This window comes from Aricia agestis, chromosome Z, assembly GCF_905147365.1.
Source record: "Aricia agestis chromosome Z, ilAriAges1.1, whole genome shotgun sequence".
NCBI lineage: Eukaryota > Metazoa > Arthropoda > Insecta > Lepidoptera > Lycaenidae > Aricia > Aricia agestis.
The window spans coordinates 8,397,506-8,423,124 of NC_056428.1; the positions used below are offsets into that span (position 1 = coordinate 8,397,506).

The window sequence follows — 25,619 nt, forward strand, 5'->3', positions numbered from 1 at the left end:
ACTTATTATAAGTGCTGGCAGTTTTTCCCGGATAACAAAACTTTCCTTTGTTAGCAAACAGTTACAAACTGAACGTATTAGTTACATGCCTGTAGGTGGGTTGCCCGGAAATAGTGATGGGTGCTGATGTAAGGTTTTTTTTTATAAAATTTGGGGCCAAACTAGCAAACGGGTCACCTGATGGAAAGCGACACTAGCAACATCATGAGAGCGGCGACATTTTGTTTCAGAGTTTTACGTGGCAGAAAGTTACGCGAAAAGTTAGGTAAAACAAAACTGAATGTACGTCTCGAGCCAGGATGACTTATAGCAATTTCATTATGTTATGGTGCTCCAGAATCCATTAACCCAGCTTGTGCATTTATTGACATGGCTAAAAAATGAGGCAGCAAAGCTTTCCTTTCGAGCATTATTGTTTACCTTTTGTCTCTACTTTATTCATAAAGTTTTTGTCATACTCAATTTAGTGTCAATCCTTTCATTTGTGTGCTTTTTAAGTTAGGACCAATAGATAAAAAGTATGTTTGTCAGTCTATGTGTTACCTCTTAAGAGGAGTCCACACCGCCCTTTTTTCCATGCAAACGTTGTCCCCTGTTTCCTCCCTGGATAATGCTAGTGTAGTGTTATAATTTTTTTCCTGAATATCTACGACCACTAATACAATGTCCCTATGTTTTCTATCTTTTTCATAATTTAATCATTAAATAAGATATGAACGTTCTGAAACCCAAAAAAATGGCCAGATTTTCCGCTGTGTTCAAACATCCAGAAAACAGATTTGGCTAGATTATACAAAAAAAGTAAAACATAGGAACACAGCTCAAGCCTTTCTTTGATCTTTAATGAAAAAAGTACTTAAATCGGTTAAGTTTTGGAGAAGGAATCAGGGGACAACGAATCGTTGATTTTCTGCAGTTGTCTCTATCGCGTTCTGCTCTATAGGCTTGAAGTAAGGGAGACAGCTATAGATATTACACGTACTTTTTTTTCATTTCTCTAGCCCCTGGTGTATCCTCTTAAGTACTCACACAAGCGCTTAGGATAAAATTTGATATGGCTTATTTTAACTTTGTTCGTTTCCCATCACTAGTAACGACGAGTGCAGGTGAAAGAAGTAGAGTTTACAGTTCACAGAGTCACTGTAAGATACAAATAGTTTAAACGAAAGAAGTTAATACATATTAGTATAATCTATTTATAAATAATAAAAGAAATACATTTTCATTTGATGTTTTTATTAAACGTGTAATTTTACAGATTTTAGTCAAAATTAATAAAAATTTCGAGAACATGTTCTAATATCAATTCTCTTCTTTTTCTTCATCATCATCCTCTTTTTCATCTTCTTCTTCTTCTTCATCATCGTCGTCTGCTGCGGAATTTCCTCTTCATTACCGTCGTCAACGACATTTGTCTCCAAGTTATTCATGATTTCTGGGTCAAATGGTCTATCATTATCACTATCGGTCTGATATGGTACAGAATTATTGAGACAAGCTTATCCATTATACTGGCCGCAAGCTAAAGAGCACCGTAACCCCGCTTTCCAGTTCCAGGAATCCGTTTTTGATCGAGACTACCAGTTGACCTCAAGTGATTCTCTGACCGCGCGCTCTACGCCCTCTATTTTGAAAACAGTTCCAGGTATAAAAAATGTTAAATAGAAAAATTGTAAAAAATTTGATTCTCTACAACTTTCCTATTTATACAAAAACGTAAAATGCATACAAAACGAAATATTTGCAAAAAAAAGTAAAAAAAACCGAATTTTGTGACTTTTGACCCCTGATTTTAAAACTTGCGACCATCCAATTACGAGTATATTACTTTGTAAATTTTGATAACTGTTTTAGGATGCCAAACTACAAGTTTTTACGTGGTAACATACTGGGTTCCTCGATTTTTCTAGATTTGCTCCTAATTTGGCCTAAAGTGATTGGACTATTATTACTTTTTAATCGTTCAACGGAATAAACTTTCATTTTCCATCTCAATAAAGTATCGATTCTAACTTTAGTAGCGTTACAAAATACAAACTGTATTTACTCAATGCAAATATGTTCAAACGTGCAATATATACATTATACATAATATGTAAATATATTATGTTGCACGCGAATATACCGGGTGCAACAAGGAACCTGTCCCGGGTGTCCGCCCAATTCAGGGCCCGCGGTCAATGCACTGCCTTTATGTAATGTGGTTCTGTTTATTACGGAATTCATGACATTCAAATCATTATGTAGTTGATACGAATGTTTTTTTTGTGGTGATGTGTTAGGTTAGTGGTGTTCGACCGAAGCTTGGATTTCGGCCATCTTTAAAGTTAAAACAAAGTGCCGTCCTAAGCCGAAAGTTCCTCTTCTACAAGGTGTAACAAAACAAAGTGTTCCTTGTAGGGAGTTCACTGTGAAAGTAGCAGCGCTGAAAGACCAAATTTTTTTTCACTTTTGTATGGGGTAACTCGCGACACTGGGGATGCTTGCTTGCAAAAGTGAAAAAAATATTCGGTCTTTCAGCGCTGCTACTTTCACACTGAACTGAAGAGTACAGACGTGTTACTTGTAGAATGTAGAGTAACACGTACACACTAGTATTATCAGTATAGTGTAGCATTATCACTAAGTTTTGTTACACCCTGTAGAAACAAAAATTGAAATAGAGGAAATTCCGAGACGTTGCTATTTCTAATAAAAAGGGCCTAGAAATATTTATTATTTTTGAATTTCGATGTTTTACAATTATTAAAACATTAATTATTTATTATTACAAAAGTCTTCATATTATTCAAATTGAAATTTTGAAGCTATAACAATAAATAAAGTTTTCTTTTTTGTAGGTAGAGTAAAGTTTTACCGACCGCGCCAAGAGCCTGAAAATTGAAAATTGTCGTTTATGATCTATTAAACAAGATGCACCTTTGAAATCACGGACTTGCTATAAGTGTTAGCTTAGTTATCACCTACTGATTTACGGCCGTTCCCAATATTTGATCTATCTCTGGTTTTGCCCTACTAGAGATAGGAATAGCTCACAATTGACATAAAATATATGTCTCTAATGTCTAATTTGAGCTATTCCTATCTCTAGTAGTGCAAAACCAGAGATAGATCAAATATTGGGAACGGCCGTTAATAACATAACTCTAGTATCGGCTTTGTGTAAGTTTTTGCGCTAAAACCGGTTGAAATATGAGTCAGGAGCCAGAGGTAATAAACGCTAGTAGGTATGTTATGTATCGACAAACTGTTAGGTACGGACAGTAAAAACACTACTATTTTAACTAGATGACGCCTAATTTCCAAATTCGTTTATTGGAATCGGAATTGCAACCGTAAATTTTTCCGGGATAAAAAGTATCCTTTGTTCTGTGTCGGCACTCAAAGTATTTCGATACCAAATTTCAAAAAAATATAAAGTTTAACATACAAAAATGAAGTACTTATTGTTTGCACACTGCACAGCTGTATTGATTTAAGGGGTACCAGGGTTTTTTTTATAAAAGCTTTTGACACCAATTTTGTTGACATCGCGCGCTATAAACTGAAGTCCACGCGGACGAAGTCGCGGGCAACAGCTAGTTATGAATAAAAACAATAATATATAATAAAGTAGGTACCGTATGATTAGTTCTGTTATAATAATGAAGTAAAAAATAAAGCGCCATCTGTTTTCATATATTAGAATTAAAATGTTGATTGCATTGATATATTTTCTGGATGGAATATAGGCCAACACAACACACTCGAACTCCTTAGAAATGCAGTAGGAGTTCTATAAGATAAGATAGATTGATTATTATTATAGCAAGTGATAATATTATTAAACATAATATTCTAACGTATTAAAAACTATAAACAAAAACATAATAACTAATAAGTATGATTAGTTTTGTTCCAACGGAGTAAAAAAAGCGCCATCTGTTGAATCGTATTAGAACTAAAATGTTCATTGCATCGCGTCGATATATTTCTGGATTTTTTATAATATTATACATAAAATATATTTAAGATTTTTGAAATATTATTTTAATACACATCCAAGACCCAGGAACATTGAAAACTTTTTGTTCCGCCTGCGGGACTCGAACCCAGGACCCCCGGGATGAGCGCTGGCCACGCGCAATGCGAATTCATTTTCATCGATATTTTCATGGAAATAAGATATTTTCCCACATCAAAATGTAGCCTATGTCTTTTCTCAGACTCTAGAATAACTGTGTACAAAATTTCATTGCAATCGGTTCAGTAGTTTTGGCGTGAAAGCGAGACAGACAGACAGACAGACAGACAGACAGACAGACAGACAGACAGACAGAGATACTTTCGCATTTATAATATTAGTTTTTGGCGTGAAAGTGAGACAGACAGACAGACAGACAGACAGAGATACTTTCGCATTTATAATATTAGTATGGATTAGTATAGAAGTATAGATACATAAAATATATTTAAGTAAAAAATAAAACGCCATCTGTTGAATCGTATTAGAACTAAAATAAAATAAAACGCCATCTGTTGAATCGTATTAGAACTAAATTGCATCGATATATTTCTGGATTTTTTATAATATTATACATAAAATATATTTAAGATTTTTGAAATATTATTTTAATACACATCCAAGACCCAGGAACATTGAAAACTTGTTCCGCCTGCGGGACTCGAACCCAGGACCCCCGGGATGAGCGCTGGCCTGCGCAATGCGAATAAATTTTCATCGATATTTTCATGGAAATAAGATATTTTCCCACATCAAAATGTAGCCTATATCCTTTCTCAGACTCTAGAATAACTGTGTACAAAATTTCATTGCAATCGGTTCAGTAGTTTTGGCGTGAAAGCGAGACAGACAGACAGACAGACAGACAGACAGACAGACAGACAGAGATACTTTCGCATTTATAATATTAGTATAGATTAAACAAGATGCACCTTTGAAATCACGGACTTGCTATAAGTGTTAGCTTAGTTATCACCTACTGATTTACGGCCGTTCCCAATATTTGATCTATCTCTGGTTTTGCCCTACTAGAGATAGGAATAGCTCACAATTGACATAAAATATATGTCTCTAATGTCTAATTTGAGCTATTCCTATCTCTAGTAGTGCAAAACCAGAGATAGATCAAATATTGGGAACGGCCGTTAATAACATAACTCTAGTATCGGCTTTGTGTAAGTTTTTGCGCTAAAACCGGTTGAAATATGAGTCAGGAGCCAGAGGTAATAAACGCTAGTAGGTATGTTATGTATCGACAAACTGTTAGGTACGGACAGTAAAAACACTACTATTTTAACTAGATGACGCCTAATTTCCAAATTCGTTTATTGGAATCGGAATTGCAACCGTAAATTTTTCCGGGATAAAAAGTATCCTTTGTTCTGTGTCGGCACTCAAAGTATTTCGATACCAAATTTCAAAAAAATCGGTTCAGCGCGAAATCGTAACACTTTCGCATTTATTATATTAGTATGGACGTTAGTTATGACTTATGTATAATATTTATGTAGTGAAGCTGTGGGCAAGCTGTGATATGTTAATTGGCAGCTGGTGATAACATTTTCATATTAACTGCGTAAAACACATTAGCAGTCTAGTTTAGATTGTTAGAACTAAAGATTTTTTCAATCGGTTGGGAAGTAATTACCTACCGAACTTGAAATTAGGCAATAACTTTTTCAATACTATCTATAACCGAATATCGCTCACACCGTTCTAGATAATAAGTAATAACATACAACCGGACAATATAATTTATTATATAAAAAACTTTGTATTCACATTTTAACTATTATACAGTGTGTAACAAAAATAAGTGATAATACTTTAGGTTGAGTATGTGTTCCTTGTAGAGAGTTCACTGTGAAAGTAGCAGCACTGAAAGACGAAAGTTTTTTTTCACTTTTGTATGGGCAAGGGCCCGAACGTCACGAGTTTCCCCATACAAGAGTGAAAAAAATTTTTGGTCTTTCAGCGCTGCTACTTTCACAGTGAACTCTCTACAAGGAGCACGTACACACCCTAAAGTATTATCACTTATTTTTGTTACACCCTGTATATTATAATCCATACTAAAATTTAAAAATGCGAAAGTGTTTCTATCTGTCTGTTTGTTCTATACACTTAAATCGCCGATTTTGAAGGGTATGGAGATACTTTGAATTCCGGCAAAGGGACATAGGATACTTTTTATTTCTTAAAAATATACGGTTCCCGCTCGATAAAAGAATTTCTGTACATTGCGGGCATAAAATAGAGTGTAAATAAATAATAGTTATGCTATCAAATATTTTTTTTATAAATTGTAATTTAAAATTATTATAATAGCTGACTGACTGGAGACAATTTAATCTTGATATTACTATGAAATACAACCTGTAGTTCCTTATTTGTTTCACCTTAGACATCACTGTAATAAATATACTTCAACCGCTAATTTACAGGTAAACACATCTGCCAACATTTTATAGGAAGTAAATTGATGATACTAGTTATTAGACAGGCATTATTATTATATTAATAATACTCGCTGTCCCGGCAAATGTTGTTTTGCCACATAAAGTATTTCGCCCATATTATTTTATTGAAGCGACTAAATGAGTATTGAGATCATTTTGATGGATTTTTTAAATGTAACAAGAAAACCAAACATGTTCTTTTTGAGTCTATAGGAGGTTAAATTCACTTTTAGCGGGATTACATTATTCGGTATTCCAAACCAGTGATCTAATCCAGCGGTGGATTGCTATTGGAATTGTTAAACTAATATGTATTCTGTGCTGGAATTTACATTATTCCAGTACACTGGATTGGGATTATGTAAACCGGCCAATTTTGTTATACTTAGTTTTATCAAATAATAATCAATACTCTATCTTATCTGGAATAACGGGACAGAGACCATAAACGGATCATTGTTAACGTTCTAACTATTCCGCCTACATGTCGCAACATTGGGCCGCACATTATGTGGAATTATTGTCAGTCATCGAAACAATAACGTCGGAGGAGGTTCGTGGTTGGAGGCGAATAACGGGAGATGTAATGAGCCGAACGGCACATGTGTCAGTGGGTCAAAATGATTTCATCTTATAACTGTAGCTCATGTACATTTTTCTGCATATGAGTCGGTGTGAAAGTTCAAAGTAAAAGGTGCGGAGTCTGCCTTTCTTCTTATTGGAAAGATGTTAGAACTTGCAAAGACCGCGGCTTTAGCTCGAAGAAATGTAACTCGTGTCTATATCCGTAACTTCCATACTTATACTATAATATTATAAATGCGAAAGTCTGTCTGTCTGTAACCTCTTCACGCTTAAACAGCTGAACCGATTTTGATGTTTGGTGTGAAGATACATATATTCGGTTCCTTGAAAAGACATAGGATTGTTTTCCCGGAAAAATGTAATGTATGTGTATAAAAGAATATCGTCGCAACGGAGTCACGGCCGTCATGGTATTCTATAGTAATTTTACTTAATTTCGTCAAAAGATGAGTAAATCTAGTGATTAGTGTTAGAATAACAGGGAAACACAGTTTCGCTAATTTCTAACGAGCGAGTGTAGCCTCCACAGTCGGAAACTGCGGCTTTGATCGAATTACATGAAAAAGCTTACTTTAGTATACGTAGGTGACTAGTCCTCGAGTTTTAGCGAGACTAACAAACTTAAAAATCAATTTTGATTTACATAGATTTTATCAAATGTAAATTAATTCTAACATGCGAAAGTGTAAGATTTTACCTCTTCATGCGTAAAACGCTAAAACGATTTTGATGAAATGTGTTGGTTCGAAGCCATACGTCATAAAATTGCAAACAAATATAATATTACTAGATGTCCCGCGCGGCTTCGCCCGCGTAAATTAGGAATTTTACGGAAACCGTACGTTTTCCTACAAAAAATAGTTTATATGTACCTTCACGTGGTCTACTCTATATCTGTGCCAAATATTGCCATAAAAATTGCTCCAGTAGTTCGTGAGATAACCAGATCACCACTTTTGTGAATATAATACCAAATTGGGATGATACCCTATATACCAAAAGAAAAAAATTTGAAAATCGGTTAACAAACGGCGGAGTAATCGTTGAACATAAAAAAACGAACATAACACCTCCCCCATTTAGAAAGTCGGTTAAAATTGTAGCCTATGTGTTATTCTGATGTATAAGCTATATTATTGTAAAGTTTCATTAAAATCCGTTCAGTAGTTTTTGCGTGAAAGAGTAACAAACATTCGCCTTTATAATATTAGTAGGAATTAGTAGGATTTATTATAAATTTTTGTTACTGGTTTCGCGGTTGGAACCGTTTGCAAGATTGAAACGATATAAATGCCAATACACATTTATGATTGTAGATATAAATTATTAACTGACAATATTCGATCACGAGTCACTGTTTTGTGAGCATTTACAGAATACATTTTTGTACATAATAGCCGGAATATTATGTAATCATATCGATAAAGGTATAATTTTACAGTAAAAAATATCAAATTATAGAACATTATCATCAACTTTTTTCGACAGATCACCTTGACTGGCGAAAACGGGATTCAAAGATGCGGTGGACTCTGTGGCTGTTATTCGCTTTTTGTTCGAGTTCGAGTTTTGTTTGCGTCAATTAAATTTCGTGAGATGAAAAGACACGCATTGATAGATGTACATAGCCCGTAACTAATGAACTGTTTATATTTTGGTCTTACAGAGAAGTTATTTTAGATAAAGTTGGATTAGATACATTTTACCATGCGACCATTTCTTATCTAGTTTCAAAGTATGCGAAGCCCTCCTACAGCCAAACTAACTGAACAACAAAGCTCGCTCGACGGGGCTCCTCCCAACGTATATTTTATGACTCTGTGTGGTGAAATATATTAAATTTAATAAAAATGTAGTAGAGAAATATAATTTACCATCGCACAATGAAATAATTGATTGATGCGATTGTAACTACACAAGTTCCATGATTATAATATTCTAATCACATGCCATTATTAATATTCACAAAAACTATTTATCTTGCATTGAAATTAATGAAGTGACTTCATAGATACAATAGGTGGCCGTGTAGGATCCAAAGTATAAAATATGATAATCTTTATAATGATGACAAAATTCATTATCAAAAAGTTTCATTTAACAGTACAGTTGACGCCATATTGTAAACAAAACGCACCTAGCGCCGCCGCGCGGTGGTGAGCGCTGAGCTAATTCAATCAAACGGCGGCTTTTGAATCAGCTGTAGTGTTGAACGTTTTGAACGACTTAAATATTCAATTAAAAAGCTAGACGTTTGATTGAATGGCGTTGTTAAGTCAAAGGGCTAGCTGTTTGATTGAATGGCTTTTTTAACCAGTCGTCTGCGACATATATATATTGTAAAATAACAAAAATATTTTAAACAATAATAACTTCTTATTCATTCATTAAAAGAAAAAAATACAACATAAATAAAATAAATAAGTAAAATAAATAAATAATTACAATTGCATTACTTGATAAAAAATGCTATGCAATCCCTTTACCGCGGCAGTCCCCTAGTGCCACACGTATTATTCTATTTATGTATTAAATTCGTTACGTTTGTGATGCTGTGATGACAGGATAATCATCACAACCGTAACGAATTTAATAATAATAAGGCGATCCTTAAGAATTCAGTTGAAGTTCAGCAAATGTACTCTTCTGATGTTGCGAGTGTCCATGGGCGACGGTAGTTGTAAGTTGCTCTCCATCTGGTGACCGTTTGTTGTCTGGTTGCTCGTTTGCCTAATACAGCAAAAGAAGTAGGCACTTGGTAGGCACTAGGCACCTACAACTCGCAAATTACACCGCGGTAAGTCAATAGTCAGTATTACCAGAGTAGACAGAATGATAGAGTATGCCGACTTAGAACTGATGTTGAAATTTTTAATTTTGACGTATTATGACGAAAATCGTCGCTAGGGTTGTTAACTTGTTACCTACGAATTTAAAACTATGACATATTCGCTGGACGTGTTCCTCTTTGGTCGTATTGTTGTTAGTGTTTTGGCACATATGATTAAAGTTGTCAGAATCCAATTTTGAAATCTTTATTTTAAATATTTAAAAATAAATTATATCAGCCAGCGCGAGGCACATTCCGTTCATAATCCTAGTGAAACCCGACGAATTTGACAGATATTGAAACCTGTCCGTTTCTTTGCAATCGAACTACTGGTAGTTATGTCTATTGTGCTATTACGATATTTTGCGATCGAGATTCAAGTTTTCGAAATAACTAGGTACCTAATGTAGATTAATTTCGATAACTAAGTTCAAATTAAAGGTCACTTTTATTTTTAAAGGCCAAGCGACATCCCGTTTGTATAAAGTCTTAGTTTTCCGAGATCAAATTAAATTAACGAGTGGCTTCTTCCTACCTGTTTAGGGTTAAGTCTGCGCCAACAAAAACAAACGAGAAATAAACCCTGAGGAGCCTGTGGTGCCGTTTTTTTAGCTAGAAACATGAATAGAAATTGTTAATATTAGTAACTAGCTGTCCCGGCAAACGTTGTTTTGCCATAAAATGATTTTCCATGTTTTCCTGCTTTTCTCTCGAAGTTTTTTTTTATTTTTTTTGAGTTTCCAATTTCCAAAACAGTCATTTATTTGTTTTTTCTAGATTATTTTTTCTTTGGAGTCGTTCATAACGCACAATGGAAAAATTGAAATATCGCTTTATTTATGAATATGAGTTCTACCGTGGCACGAGTGCTGCAGAAACAGCTCGAAGAATAATGAACAAGCCCCGTGGACGACCCGAGACCAAATCAGAGTTTGCAGCAGGCTTCGGTTTAAGTGATAAAACTGCTTTAATCTACTTGAAGCAAATTGAGAAGATAAAAAAAACTTGAAAGATACCTCATGAATTGAGTGAAACAAAACCAGAAGACACGCGTCGACGAATGAAGGGATTTTAAATCAGATCATTACTTGTGATGAGAAATGGATCCTTTACGACAATCTGAAGCGTTCGTCGCAATGACTATCCCCTAGAGAATCAGCCAAATCCTGTCCTAAGCGAAAATTGACTCCGATAAAGTTACTTGTGAGTGTTTGGTGACAGTGAAAAAAAAAAAAAACTAGCTGCTACACAACTAAGGCTGGTCAGTCGCTCTAGGCCACTGCTGCTTCAGGACAACGCTAGACCACACACTGCACAACAGACTGCCGCAAAACTGGAAGAGCTGTAATTGGAATGTCTGCGACATCCGCCGTACTCCCCGGACCAACCAACAAATTACCATTTTTTCGGAATTTGGATAACTTCCTACAAGGTAAAACATTCAACTCTGATGTGGCACTCCAAACCGCATTCAATGAATTTATTGACTCTCGTCCCTGCGTTTTTTTTAGTAAAGAGATCAACGAACTACCCTTAATATGGCAAAAATGCATCGATAACAATGGTACATACTTTGATTAATTAAATATATTACTTATACACAAAAAATCGATATCTAATATTTCGATAAGGACTTTATCGAAATATTAAAGAAATCGATGCATAGCAATGAGCAGGTAAGGTTAGGTTAACTCCAGCCGACAGACCACGATTCATATTATGACTTCACTTTGAAGATCGTTATTCATTTATTCCTATAATGTAGACTAGGACATACCTATGAATTTTCAGCCATCGTGATGTAGATATGAAAAAGACGATAATATGCCCGGTTTATGAGGCATTTTTCAGTAAAAAAGTTTAATCTGTTCGCTATTGCTTTTGATTGGTTAACGTCAAAATATTAACCAATCAACAACGGTATCGATTAGATAAACTCCTACTGGGCATTCGTGAAACTTTGTCTTTAATTGAACATTTTCCGTTAGAAGTAATTTGTATGACCTAATGAAGGTATAGTCTATTGTTCATTATGGTCTGTGATCACGGCACCGAACTGTTGCGTTTGTAACCCGCGGCCCGAAGTCGATGTCGGCAATACGGCTAACGGCATACTATAATTGCTGTAACGTCCTCTAACTACTAACACGCGAATTTAATTATACGCCAATAGACAAAACACGCTTCATTGAGTTCAGGGAAAATTTTCCTAATAAGTAATAACTAATGAGTAACCCCACCCTACAGTTTACGACTAGACTTGATATAGTTAACCCGCGAAAATAGCTTTGGTCCGGCAACTGCCTGTGAACTAATTTCTCTGATGGTACAGGAAGTACGAAATTAACGCTGGCTAGCCAATTCCTTTGCTCGAACTTCGCTTGCCACACTGGTTTCGTTGAAGGTACTCTGACTACTGACTTGGTACTTCAGTATTATATTTTGTTGTTAAAATTGTAAAAATTCTAATATGTGAATGAATTTTTCACATGATAAAATTAATTAAAATATCTATTATGTTATAACTCAGGGACAACATAATTTAAAATGATCCTCGGAGGTATCGTAATAATAACATTTCGTGCGACAATGAATTACAGCCGCTGCCAGTATTTATACCAATTATGACCTATAGATTTAGGCTAGATAAGACTTCGCCGCTAAATAATGATTGATACTACCTTGTAAGGATTTTAAATAGACGTTGATTTATCTCATAGCATAATATGCATTCGTAAAATATTAATCCGACTGCGCTAGTCACACGCACGAGGGCCAGCAATAAAATAAAAGGTTAACATAGAATAATTTTAATCTCTATACTTAAATAAAATCACTAAAATTAGTCAGCATTCACATATTATTATTGTCCTAGCTCGACCGTCGCAGCGAGGAGCGGGCGACGGGAGCGCGGCGGTCGGCACGCACTTCACAGCCACTTATAGCCGCACAGCGCACTACATAACTAGTCTGGGCCCCGGGCGCGCTGCCCTCGGCCCGCGGCGTCCCATTGTTTACACGCGCAGCCTTGACATTCGTCCGGCGCTAGCCCCACTTGCGAAAACGGTTGTAGTACCGAGGGACGGGGAGGTACGGGTACCGCGCCGGCACCACCACGTTCTCCAGGTTGTAGCCCCGCCGCTGCCGCACTAGCTCCCCGCCCAGCTTCCTCGGCTTCAGGATCTTGACGATGTTGGACTCGAGGATCACGTTGTCGGAGGCGACGGCCTCCTCCGGCCGCACGCGCGTGATGAGCTTCCCCCTGTTCCGCTGCTTCAGCAGGTACTCCTCGTTGAGGACGTAGTCGAGGAGCTTGGGCACCTGGTAGGCCTCGATCTCCCGCTCGTAGCCGGTGCGGTCGGCGGGGACGGGGGTGGGGGCGGGGGCGGCGAGGGCGGCGGCGGGGGCGGCGAGCGCCAGGAGCAGCGCGAGCGCGTACATGGCGAGCGACGGCGAGTGTGTGGCGCGCGCGCTGGCAACACATTTATATAAGTGCAAGATCGGCACCATTCGTTCCTAATTTGAGTACACATTTTTTGCTGTCGTGCGGGCCGCTCTTGAACTTGGTAGGGTAATCGATCGCAGGTTCCGAGGCCGAGGCGACTCGTCCGCGTTTTCTTCGTAATATTTTTGATTTTATATTAGTTTGTATGCGTCCTCGTTCTAAATATTCCTTGCAATTACGAGGTGATCAGTGCTAGCGTGCGGTTTGCATACATTATATCACACCTCGTCTCTAATGTGCAGACGTAACATTTAAGTTTTGTTTATAATCAAATTTATGCGGAGATTTTCCTGACGATGTTTTTTATGCTTCTTGCGGTGTGTAGTGTTTAATGAGCGATATTGGTTTTTGAAATTAGTAAAAAATAAGGAAATCGATTCTTAGTTCTGTTTATGGTAAAAAATAGATAATTTATTATGTTATATTATGTTATTTTTTGTAAAAGCCAAACAATATTAAATGAACACTGTTTATAGATTTACGACGTGTTCGTTTGATTTTACATGTAGTATTTAATTGTCTACTTAATAATTTGAAATTGTCGGAAAATTAATAAAAGTAATCTTAGGTTTCGTAGAGAGGAAAAGTTTGTACTAGTAGCGCGCACAATATCCTAGAAAACTTACCATACATTTTCAAGTACTCGGTTACTCTATTTAATTGGCATAATTTACTCTTTCAATGTTTTTTCTGGGTTTACATTTCTACACATAATATGATAATTATTAATAATTTTCTAAACGTTTTCTCTTTTTATACACCAAAAACGATATCATACTTTGGATGAAAAATTAAGTTGCTTCAACGTTATTTATTGATTACTGTGCAGTGATTTAAATGATAAGGCAAAACCTTATGACCAATTTTATAAATATCAGCTGGAGATAATCTCGTTGTTTGTTGTAAAGTAAATAAGTGACGCGTGCTCGGATGATAAATAAATAAAGCTCCAACGTCGTAAGTATTTCAAATTACGTATTTATAGCGGAGCACGATTTTTTCAAGGATAATATTATTTAATCTTTCGGAGCATTAAGACGTTAGATAGCTTGATGTTGGATGTTTTTGTTGTGATTTGTTGAAAACATGCTGATTGCTAAATCCTAGATACATCAATGAGCGATGTTGTTTTTGGTGTCTTAGGGTCAACAGACCGCAACGCGACGAGGCGAGGCGAAGCGCGGTGCGGCATAAATTTGTATGGATGTGACAGATTTCAATTGTGCGAGGTGACATGCCAATCTGTCAATTCAGTACAAAGTTAGAAATGCATCTAAGCGTCGCGATGCGGTCTGAATCAACCCTTACAAGGAAAATACTTGTAGGAGTTGCATACATTTGTTATTGAAGTGCTTATGCAAATTACATGGAATTTTACCGTAAGGACGACACCGCCCTTTAATTAATTTGTTTCCAAACCCTTATTCATTATAGTACCAGTTAGTTTTTAAATAGGGTACAAACGTCAAACACCCTCATTACAAGCAGCGCTTAACAAGAGAAGGTAGAGCAAGCTGCTTTGAGCAACTCTACTATTTATCAAAGGAGAAGATTTTAATTTTGGTAACTTACAAATTATTATATTTCTAAGGTCGCATTATGTAATTTCAATCGTTTCATTAATATTCACAAATGATTGCTGTAGCCGCATCGCGCGGCGCTACCGCCGAGGCTAAACAACCTAGAGGAAGTAAAAACTCCAATGACTTATTCAAATTGGTTAAAATTAATATCATTTTCTGTGTATTTACATTTGACATGAAAAATTATAATTTTACTAGCTGTTGCCCGCGACTTCGTCCGCGTGGACTTCAGTTTATAGCGCGTGATGTGAACAAAATTGGTGTCAAAAGCTTTTATAAAAAAACCCTGGTACCCCTTAAATCAATACAGCTGTGCAGTGTGCACACGATAAGTATTTCATTTTTTTATATTAAACTTTATATTTTATGCCAAATTTTAAAGCTTATTTAGCCCTCCAATTACACAACTTTACCCATAAACTATTTATCATTGATAGATTTAAGGTTACGTCACTGCACAGATAAAGTACTGACTTATTTAATACCGTAGAATAGATATAACAATCGAAAAAAAATCGAAACTTAAATGTAAGATGATACCACGTCTTATAGAAAGACTTTTGAGCAAGCGTTAGCGCGATGTAGAAGACGCACGGCGCCATCTATTATGAATTGTTGGAACTAACTTAATTTTAACAAATTTACGCATTTTCACCCCCTTACAACCCTTTTTACCAGTAAAAAAGTAGCCTATGTCCTTTCTCAGGCTTTAGACTATCTGTATACAAAATTTCATTACAATCGGTTCGGTAGTTTTGCGTTTGGCGTGAAAGCGAGACTGACAGACAGACATACAGAGATACTTTTGGCGTTTGGCGTGAAAGCGAGACTGACAGACAGACAGACAGACAGAGATACTTTCGCATTTATAATATTAGTATAGATTATGTGCACACTGCACAGCTGTTTTTGGGTATTTTGATTAAGGGCCGCGCTACACCGGAATGGTAGCGGCGAGGCGAGCACTTTCAGCGCTGCCATTCCGGTGTAGCGCAGCCCTAAGAGGGGTACCACTTACCAGGGTCTTAAAAAGTTTTTAAAGACACACATTTTGTTGACACCGTGCGCTATAAACTAAAGTCCACGCGGACGAAGTCGCGGGCAACAGCTAGTGTTACAATAAAGTAAAAATCTGTTGAATCGTATTAGAACTAAAATGTTCATTCCATCGAAATATTTCTGGATTTTTTATAATATTATACATAAAATATGTTTAAGATTTTTGAAATTTTATTTTAATACACATCCAAGACCCAGGAACATTGAAAACTTTTTGTTCCGCCTGCGGGACTCGAACCCAGGACCCCCGGCATGAGCGCTGGCCACGCGCAATGCGAATTCATTTTCATCGATATTTTCATGGAAATAAGATATTTTCCCACATCAAAATGTAGCCTATGTCCTTTCTCAGACTCTAGAATAACTGTATACAAAATTTCATTGCAATCGGTTCAGTAGTTTTGGCGTGAAAGCAAGACAGACAGACAGACAGACAGAGATACTTTCGCATTTATAATATTAGTATGGATAGTATGGATTAGAAATGCACTAGGAGTTCTACATAAGATAAGATAGATTGATTATTATTATACCAAGTGATAATATTATTATTAAACATAATATTCTAACGTATTAAAAACTATAAACAAAAACATACTAACTAATAAGTATGATTAGTTCTATGTTACAATAAAGTAAAAAATAAAACGCCATCTGTTGAATCGTATTAGAACTAAAATGTTCATTCCATCGATATATTTTTGGATTTTTTATAATATTATACATAAAATATGTTTAAGATTTTTGAAATTTTATTTTAATACACATCCAAGACCCAGGAACATTGAAAACTTTTTGTTCCGCCTGCGGGACTCGAACCCAGGACCCCCGGCATGAGCGCTGGCCACGCGCAATGCGAATTAATTTTCATCGATATTTTCATGGAAATAAGATATTTTCCCACATCAAAATGTAGCCTATGTCCTTTCTCAGACTCTAGAATAACTGTATACAAAATTTCATTGCAATCGGTTCAGTAGTTTTGGCGTGAAAGCAAGACAGACAGACAGACAGACAGACAGACAGACAGACAGACAGACAGACAGAGATACTTTCGCATTTATAATATTAAGTATGGATGAGTAGCTAACAAAGTTGAAGGTGACACTTAAGTGCTTAAAATTGTACGAGAACGTGAGTGGATAGTAGAGCAGCCCTTCTAGACAAGTGGCAAACGCTAACGCTACAAAATGTATGCGATTCGACATAAGTCATCGCTTCGCTAGCGAATACTTATCATCTAATCTAATAACTAATCCATACATTTTGTAACGTTAGCGTTAGCGCTAGCGTTAGCGTTTTGCCACTTGTCTAGGGGGGCTGTGTATATTTCAAATTATTAATGGTGCTATGCTACGTTATTTGCCTAAGGTTCGATCCTGAATATAATATATCCAGCTAGTAATTGTATTCTAAATGAGCAATTATTGAAAGTAAAACTTTCTAATACTTGACACTTCTCATATTCCTTGCTACGGGTTTTTTTTTACAAGAAAACAAAAAAAATCAAAATGTAATAAATTATATTCCATCTACAAAAACAAATGTCTCCTATAATTGTAAATAAATAAAAATGAAAAGTTGCTAAATGCCAACTTATTAATATAAAATTATAAATATTAACTGTGAAAAATTATTGTTACGAAAACATTTGAAAAATTTCAGATGCATGAAACGGAACTTATGTCAATAGAGATTGACACTGTTGAATCGAAATCAAATCGATAAAAAAGGGCGGCCATCTTAAATTGCCGGCACCACTGAAATGTCAGTACGAAATCGATAATTTCGATTGCAATTTCTTTACGAAGTGATTCGATATTTTTAAACTATCGATTAATTTTTGTTTGGTAACTTCCCTACTATTGTCAATTATAATGTGTCACGCATATATTCATCATAAAACGCACAAACTATAATATTGAGATAATAATATTATTAGAATTTAGACGGGTGAACAGGAATATATTTTGACTGCTGCATAGCAGTACCCTATCAAAATATATTGAATTTAAAATGCATGGGAGATGTTAAAAGTTCGAAATTTAGTTGCTTTGACTCAACTTTATCTGTTTTTTCTAAAGTGTTTAAAATATCTTATATCTTTAAACGAGCAGTTCTTGTATATAAATATATAATTGGAATCTCGGAATCGGCTCCAACGATTTTCATGAAATTTAGTAAATAGGGGGTTTCGGGGGCGATAAATCGATCTAGCTAGGAATCATTTCTAGAAAATGACATTTTATTCGTGTTTTATCGAATACCGAGCAAAGCTCGGTCAAATAGCTAGTATTTAATAATTTTTAAAATAATAATATAAGAACGATGATTCTATTACAACACTTTTGCTCCATTATTTATTCACTTTCTAATATGTATATTTAAACATCCATATTTGTCCGGAGAAACGTTTATACATTGTCGTAAATTAAACAATCAGCGATTTAATAGGAAAGAGCAGAAAGTTGTATTAGAGTTTCTGCGTGTTTTATGGCGAGATCTACTTTCTTATGATGGCGATAGCCTCAGAAATTTAATCTTTATTAGTTTTTACAATTTAATATATTTAGCCCCAATTTCACCAACGTATGTTAGTGTTAACAGCTTGTTAAAATGTCATGTCTTCTCTTTCATTCATAAGAAAAATGAAAGAGGTAACGTGATACTAATTCGAGCGTTAACTTTAACAGTCGTTGGTGAAATTGGGGCTAACTATAATTAGAATACCAGTTAATACAATAAAGAAGTATTTGTGTGAAGATAAAATAAATATACAAGTATTTTTATAGCTTATTCTCTTTAGTGTCTATTATTTTATAAATATGTAGAGTTTGTACAGAAGGACTACAACTCTCAAAAACTTCAAGGGTCTAAGTATTAAAGTTAGAAAAACATAACTAATTAGAAATTACAGATTACAACATAAACAGATGATTAAAAATTAACATACGCTTGAATATTATTAATTTAATATTTGATGTAATTAAGGAGAAGGGCACCACAACCGGCCGGAAACGAGGCTGTATCAGGTTCTACGGATCCGGACAGCAACTAGTTTAGTTAAAGAAGGTTAACATTTTACGAACACCTTCGGATCTTGGTCGTTACTTATCATTTAGATCATTATCATAATTTGGTTTATATACGTCTTGTTAAGTAATGGTTCTATAAATGTTTTAAGTTTAAAACCTTTAGTGCAACGGCATTTAAGAAAATATTGAAGAGTCTATTTTAAGGAAGGTTAGGTTTACCTTTCTAAAGACTTATCCTATGATAGAATCCTATTAAGTGATTGTCGTGTATTTAAATTTTATAAGTACAGGAAATTTTAAAATTTTAAAGTTATTTACCTTCTATACATAAAATAAAATAAAAGGTTTTCAATCAAAATTCTTTGATTCATATTAAAAATTAAAGAAGACATTTAAAGTAATAAAATTTGATGTGGGAGAGCCATGCTTCGGCACGAATGGGCCGGCTCGATTGGAGAAATACCACGGGCTCACAGAAAACCGGCGTGAAACAGCGCTTGCGCTGTGTTTCGCCGGGTGAGTGGGATTACCGGAGGCCCAATCCTACCCTTTTTCCCTTCCTACCCTCCCATATTTCCTCCACTACCCTCCCATATTCTCCTCCCTAACTATTACTCTATTCCCTCTTAAAAGACCGGCAACGCACCTGTAGCTGCGAGTGTCCATGGGCGACGGAAGTTGCTTTCCATCAGGTGACCCGTTTGCTTGTTTGCCCCTTATTTCATTAAAAAAGTAGAAGTTAGATAAAAGCCTAAATATTGCAATAGAAAGTTATATTACCTTAGATACATCTCATATTATCTACATTTCATGATAGTATTTAATCTGAAGTTAACTGGAATACATGTTCTGTTTACTGCTCGTAGACTGAAATAAATAAATAACTAATAATATATTATAGGACGCGTTAAAGCCAATTTTAATATGTGTAAAGTAATAAATGTATTCAAAATACAATCAAGGCAATATTAATAAACCTTCGTAGCGAAGTTATTAATCTCGCCCTTATAGAGGCCATGTTACACGTGTCTCGAATCTGATAAAAATTTAACACGAAGTCTAAATTGAATATTGTCAATCGATATCTATCTTGTTAAATATTGATAGTCAGTAGATTTAACAGATTACACAGTTAGGGTCAGTGCAGACCGCAACGCGACGAGGCGAGTAAATTTGTATGGAATTGACAGATTTCAATTGCGTGACGTCTTGCGAATCTGTCAAATTCATATAAATTTAGAAATGCATCTACGCCTCGCGTTGCAGTCTGAATCAACCCTAAACAGAGCTCTGAGATTATGGATTAAGTTACAGTACTCTCTTAACTTATGTTATCTTATATCTTTAATCGAGCAATTCATATATATATATATATATATATATATATATATATATATATATATATATATATATATATATATATATATATATATCTCGGAATCGGCTCCAACGATTTTCGTGAAATTTAGTATATAGGGGGTTTCGGGGGCGATAAATCGATCTAGCTAGGAATCATTTTTAGAAAATGTGTTATTCGTGTTTTCTCGAATACCGAGCAAAGCTCGGTCAAATAGCTAGTGAAAATATTAATTTAGAAAGCTAGTGATATAATATAAAGATAGTGATGTGTATATTCTATACTTTAAATGAGACAATCTTGTAAGTAAAAAAAATATTTCATTTCTTGGGAAAGGTTATCACTTTTCACAAAATGTTCAATGTAGAGTTTTGTATGGGAGAGACATGATTTCTGGCAGTCATGCATTTTTAGATACAGCTATTTTTGTTTGTTCTTTAAGCAACGCTAATTTTTTTGGTACTAGGTCCATATAGCTTCACAAGTTCCTAGAAAATGCCACCACCTCTGTCCGCTGCTTTACATTCGAAAGTCAGTGGGGTGCAGTTCACTATTTTGCTACGTCAGAACATCGTGACCCAAGTTTTTGTTTACACTAGATTAACTAAAATATAAACTCAAACATTGTATGTAAATAGAGGACGAGACGACAAAGGAGCGACTCTTCCGCGTTATTTGGTTCCGTCATATCATGGGACGCTACACGAATACATAGTATCAAATCTATACAGGATAATGGGCTGCGGCCCACGGGTGACTATAATAATATAAAATATATTGTATACAAGTAATAGTTTGTTGTTATAATTGACAGGGCCGGGTTTATATTTTTTTATGAGTATAGGCCATTTACGCCTACTAGGACGCCATAGGATGCTGACGCTCATAGGCCATGGCCTATACTGCCTATACATAAATCTAGAGCTGGTAATTGATATTGTAAGCTACTGTTAAGGCGGTGATGCCATGAAGTTAATATAATATATGGGTGATGCCCTACGGAGATGCCGTAATTTACCGCTTTTTAGAGCACTATAACTCATAATTTGAAAGCCACAAAATTATAATAAAAATACACCAATAATCTTCAGTATATGAATATTCCTTTCCACCTTATTAATATCCTATTTTGTTCATGAGTATACTCATGATATCAGCTTCCAAAGTAAAACCAATTTATTAAAATTCAAGCATACATTCAGCATCACCCTGGTATTTACAAATCACTTTTATTTGAAACACGCCAATAGATCGACAATATCATAAATCACTAATAGGTCTACCAGAATCTGATAGCAAAAAGTGAGACAATAAAGTGACTAATACCGGGGTAATTGTAATAAAACATTTTGATCCTTTTTTTTCTTATAGCGGCTTATTCTGTGTGTTAAACATGCAAATATAAAAAATTATCCAATGATCAAGGATATTTTTTGCAAGACAACGTTGTAGAGCAAAAATAGGCCAAAAGTCGTGTTTTTTCCCGTTTTTACCCTTTGGGTACGGACTACGGAACCCTAAAAAAGACGTATCGTCCGGTAGTATTAGTCGGGGTCCAAAGATACGACAATTTATTGCACACCGAATATTATCTTAAGACCCGCATCGAACGGTCCCGAAAGACAAGCCTTCTGAACCCCTCCTAATAAATATGTATCAGCAAAATTCTAACAGCAAATCATAATAAAATTTAACTAAGGGGCTATTTCACCACTACCTGATAAGGCTATCCATCAATTAACTTGACAGATCAAGTATAGAGAATCTGTCAAAAAAGTTGTGAATAGCCTATTATTAGGCACTTTATCAGAAAGTGGTGAAGCAGGCCATAAGTATGTTATAATGTATGTTATTAAAATATATTAGACGCCGCTCGCAACTCCGTTGCACCAAAATTTGTTTATATCGCGGGAACCGTAAGTAAGTCAATTTTTTTGGATGTATTTTTGGAAAGTATCTTATGTGCTAAACAACCAAATTTCAGCAAAATCAGTTTAGTGGTTTGGGCGTGAAGAGGTAACAGACAGACAGACCAACACACTTTCGCATTTATAACATTAGTAGGTACCTAATAGGGTAATAGGTATAGATGGACACTTCGAAAATAGTATGAATTTTTTAATTTCAATATCCCCAAAAAAGGTTAATTTACTAAAAAAAACAGAATTGAAAATTATTCTTAAACGAAACACAGGATGTTATTATGTTACCACATTTATTTTTAACCGACTTCAAAAAAAGGAGGTTATCAATTCGACGCGTATGTATGTAATATTTCCAGAACTGCCCAGTTTTTGTATATCGTCTATTTCAGTGTCTGAACAAATGTGCCAAATTTTAAAAGTGTATGTATGTATGTATGTATCTATGTATGTTTTATGTTTGTGTTCGCATATCTCCGGAACTAGTACGCTCCAAGTTACATCAAAATCGGTTCAGTAGTTTTTGAGATAAGGCAATTTTAATTCTCAATTACGTACAATTTTGAAGGCGGTTTTAACTTTTTAAAATACTATCAAATCGAAAGTTCGAAAGTACCGCCATAGCAAATGCTCATCATAATACAACTCTCTTGAGGCCCTTACAAAATATATATAAAATCCAAGAAACCAAGTTATTTTATTTTATACTAATTAAGATTCTTTAAGGGAAGCAAAAGAGACGCTTCGCCCTTAATATTTAGGGAATAATTTATCCCGAGTCTATTATCTATTCTGTGCCTGAGTCCTCCGGGACCCGCCTGTCCAGGCTCCTCTATAACCTGTCTCCATAGCATTTGTCACGCCGTGACCGAATAATTCTCCGACATAAGTAGCATTACTTGTTCTGTCATCAAACCTATTAGTGTGTGTATTGTTTTGGAGTTAGTGAATGATGTTTTTAGGATTAAAGTAACTGCTGTGTATAAACTTGGCGTTTTATCAGTTGTAAATGTGAATCATTTACAACCGATAAAACAAATATATGCTAAAAAGACACTCGTAAGGTGCTCGCGTAAGTAACGAACTTCGGACACATTTATTGATCATTAACGGCCGTTCCCAATATTTGATCTATCTCTGGTTTTGCCCTACCAGAGATAGAAATAGCTCACAATTGACATAAAATATATGTCTCTAATGTCTAATGTGAGCTATTCCTATCTCTAGTAGGGCAAAACCAGAGATAGATCAAATATTGGGAACCGCCGTAAAAGTTTTGTCAGTATTCATAATATTTTTGATAGAGTCAGATTTGTACTTAACAATGCTTACTTATAATATGATGAGTTGTCATTGTATGTAGATTAGAGAGTCATAAGCTTCGTTGAGACACTACGCATGATAATATTTTGTTGTTGTTGTGTTACTTTCGACATAATAACAGTGCTATTGCTAATATTTTATTAAAAAAGCCTTTTAAAATATTTAATATGTTTTTATCATAAAAATACGTACTGAAACGCATATTCATATTTTATGCCCGGCAAGATTTCGATCATAAAAATATATCTTCCCCCACGTTTTACGAGCCTTACCTATTTAATTTTTAGCGCAACAAAAAAGCAATGATATAAAATATGACTTACATGATTGAATACGAATTTCATTTTTTATTTTCTCGATTGCTGGTTTTATAACGGTACAAAGTACCTTTTGCGTAATTCATAAAAAGATCGAGAGTAGACAAATAACTTTCTCGATATCGAAACGACACATTTTCTATTCGCATATTTGCGGTGGCGTCGTTACACTTTAAACACTTGGGTCAATCTTCTTTACAACATTCTTCTTCACTATATTATTTTTAGGGTTCCGTATTAACTTTACTATTCGTGATCTCTATTAGTAGAGTATAATTAAGACGTCACAGCGAGGTCGTCGCTCGTGTGGTGACCACAAGTATGTCCATGTATTATTCATACACCTCCGTTCTTTGTTCGCGAGATGCACTGCTCACTGATTGGTTTTTATGTTTATTTATTTAATTTGCATTTATATTACTAGCGGTCCCGATTTCGCTTCGGATATGTACATGTGTAATCGGTACTTTTTTTCTTTTCTGTGGTGTAAACAAAACAGAGCTTTTTACGATTTAAGAATCATAAATTGCAAAATATTTATTTAGTAAGCTCAATCAACGTGAATCAAACAAAGATTGGTGAATATTCTCTATACGCGTTCGTATTTTTCCTCTATTGCTAGCTTTGAAAGGCCATATAGACCGTGTATCTTTTAAAATCTGCAGTCAACGAAACATTACGATGAATCCTATAATATTTTAGCTAAATTAGATTGAATGGCTATAGATAGATGGACAATGGGCATGGACGCCCTACGAAGTAACGTGCTTCTTGTACTGACTGTTTCCTTTGTCCCCAGCTGCCATGGGACTCCTCCGAGGAGCAGATGGCCCCGCCCCGCGAGATGCGCATCCACGTGCAGCGCGTGTTTGCCGTGCCCGCGCAGGGCCCCGACATGATGTTCGCGCCCCCGCCCCTACCCCAGCAGCCCCAGCAAAATGAGGTAAATCCGCCACTGAGAACTCTTGCTTCTGCTTCTCTTATACATATTTTTCATTCGTGCTGATCATTAGTTAATTTAAGAAAAAATACAGTTCTATGTCTCGTAGTAGTTTTAATGAAAGCGAAGGAAGGTATAGTAATATTTTGAGAGCCGATGGCCATACAGAATACACATTATGATAATATGCCATGACGTATGACTATCACGAGTATTATCTATGTTTCTATATCTAGACATTAAAGGTATAAGTTGGAAGTCGGCTACATGAAGCGGCAGCAGACGACATGTCCTCGCGTCGCTACTGGTTTCTATGTATTTCTATGAGTACCCTCCGCAGCTAGCGACACGAAGCTAGTGACACTTTCCATGGAAATAAATAGAAAACAGTAGCACAGTATAGCAATATGACATATAATATTGCTATACTGTGACAGTAGTGTCGCGACGACACGTCGTCTGCCACCGCTTCATGTCGCCCGCTGCCAACCGGCACCTTTAAAGATAGAGAAATTTCAGTCTAAAGTAATATAACGTGAGACACAACATTTAATCCAAATCTGTTAAAGCAACAAGGCCAACAACAATATAACAGTGATCTATAATAACATTAACAAACATGACAACATAATATTGTGTCTGTGCAAAAGATAGCACCTACTACCGTTACACGAATATTTGCTCGCAAGTCACAAGTTCAA

The 25,619-nt window shown here is 35.5% G+C and overlaps 2 protein-coding genes across 2 annotated transcripts in view; one reads left to right on the top strand and one right to left on the bottom strand.

Annotated features, from left to right (window-relative positions):
- Positions 1-25,619, top strand: part of LOC121739455 (activating signal cointegrator 1 complex subunit 2 homolog) — a 78,207-nt gene that overhangs the window by 45,954 nt on the left and 6,634 nt on the right. The window contains exon 7 of the mRNA XM_042131943.1: positions 24,778-24,921. Coding sequence (XP_041987877.1) covers positions 24,778-24,921 — 144 coding nt within the window. The remainder of the gene's footprint in view (positions 1-24,777; positions 24,922-25,619) is intronic.
- LOC121739457 lies at positions 12,672-13,353 on the bottom strand. Its single transcript, XM_042131945.1, has one exon. It carries the CDS (start codon positions 13,316-13,318, stop codon positions 12,923-12,925), a length of 396 nt encoding a protein of 131 aa, XP_041987879.1. The 5' UTR covers positions 13,319-13,353; the 3' UTR covers positions 12,672-12,922.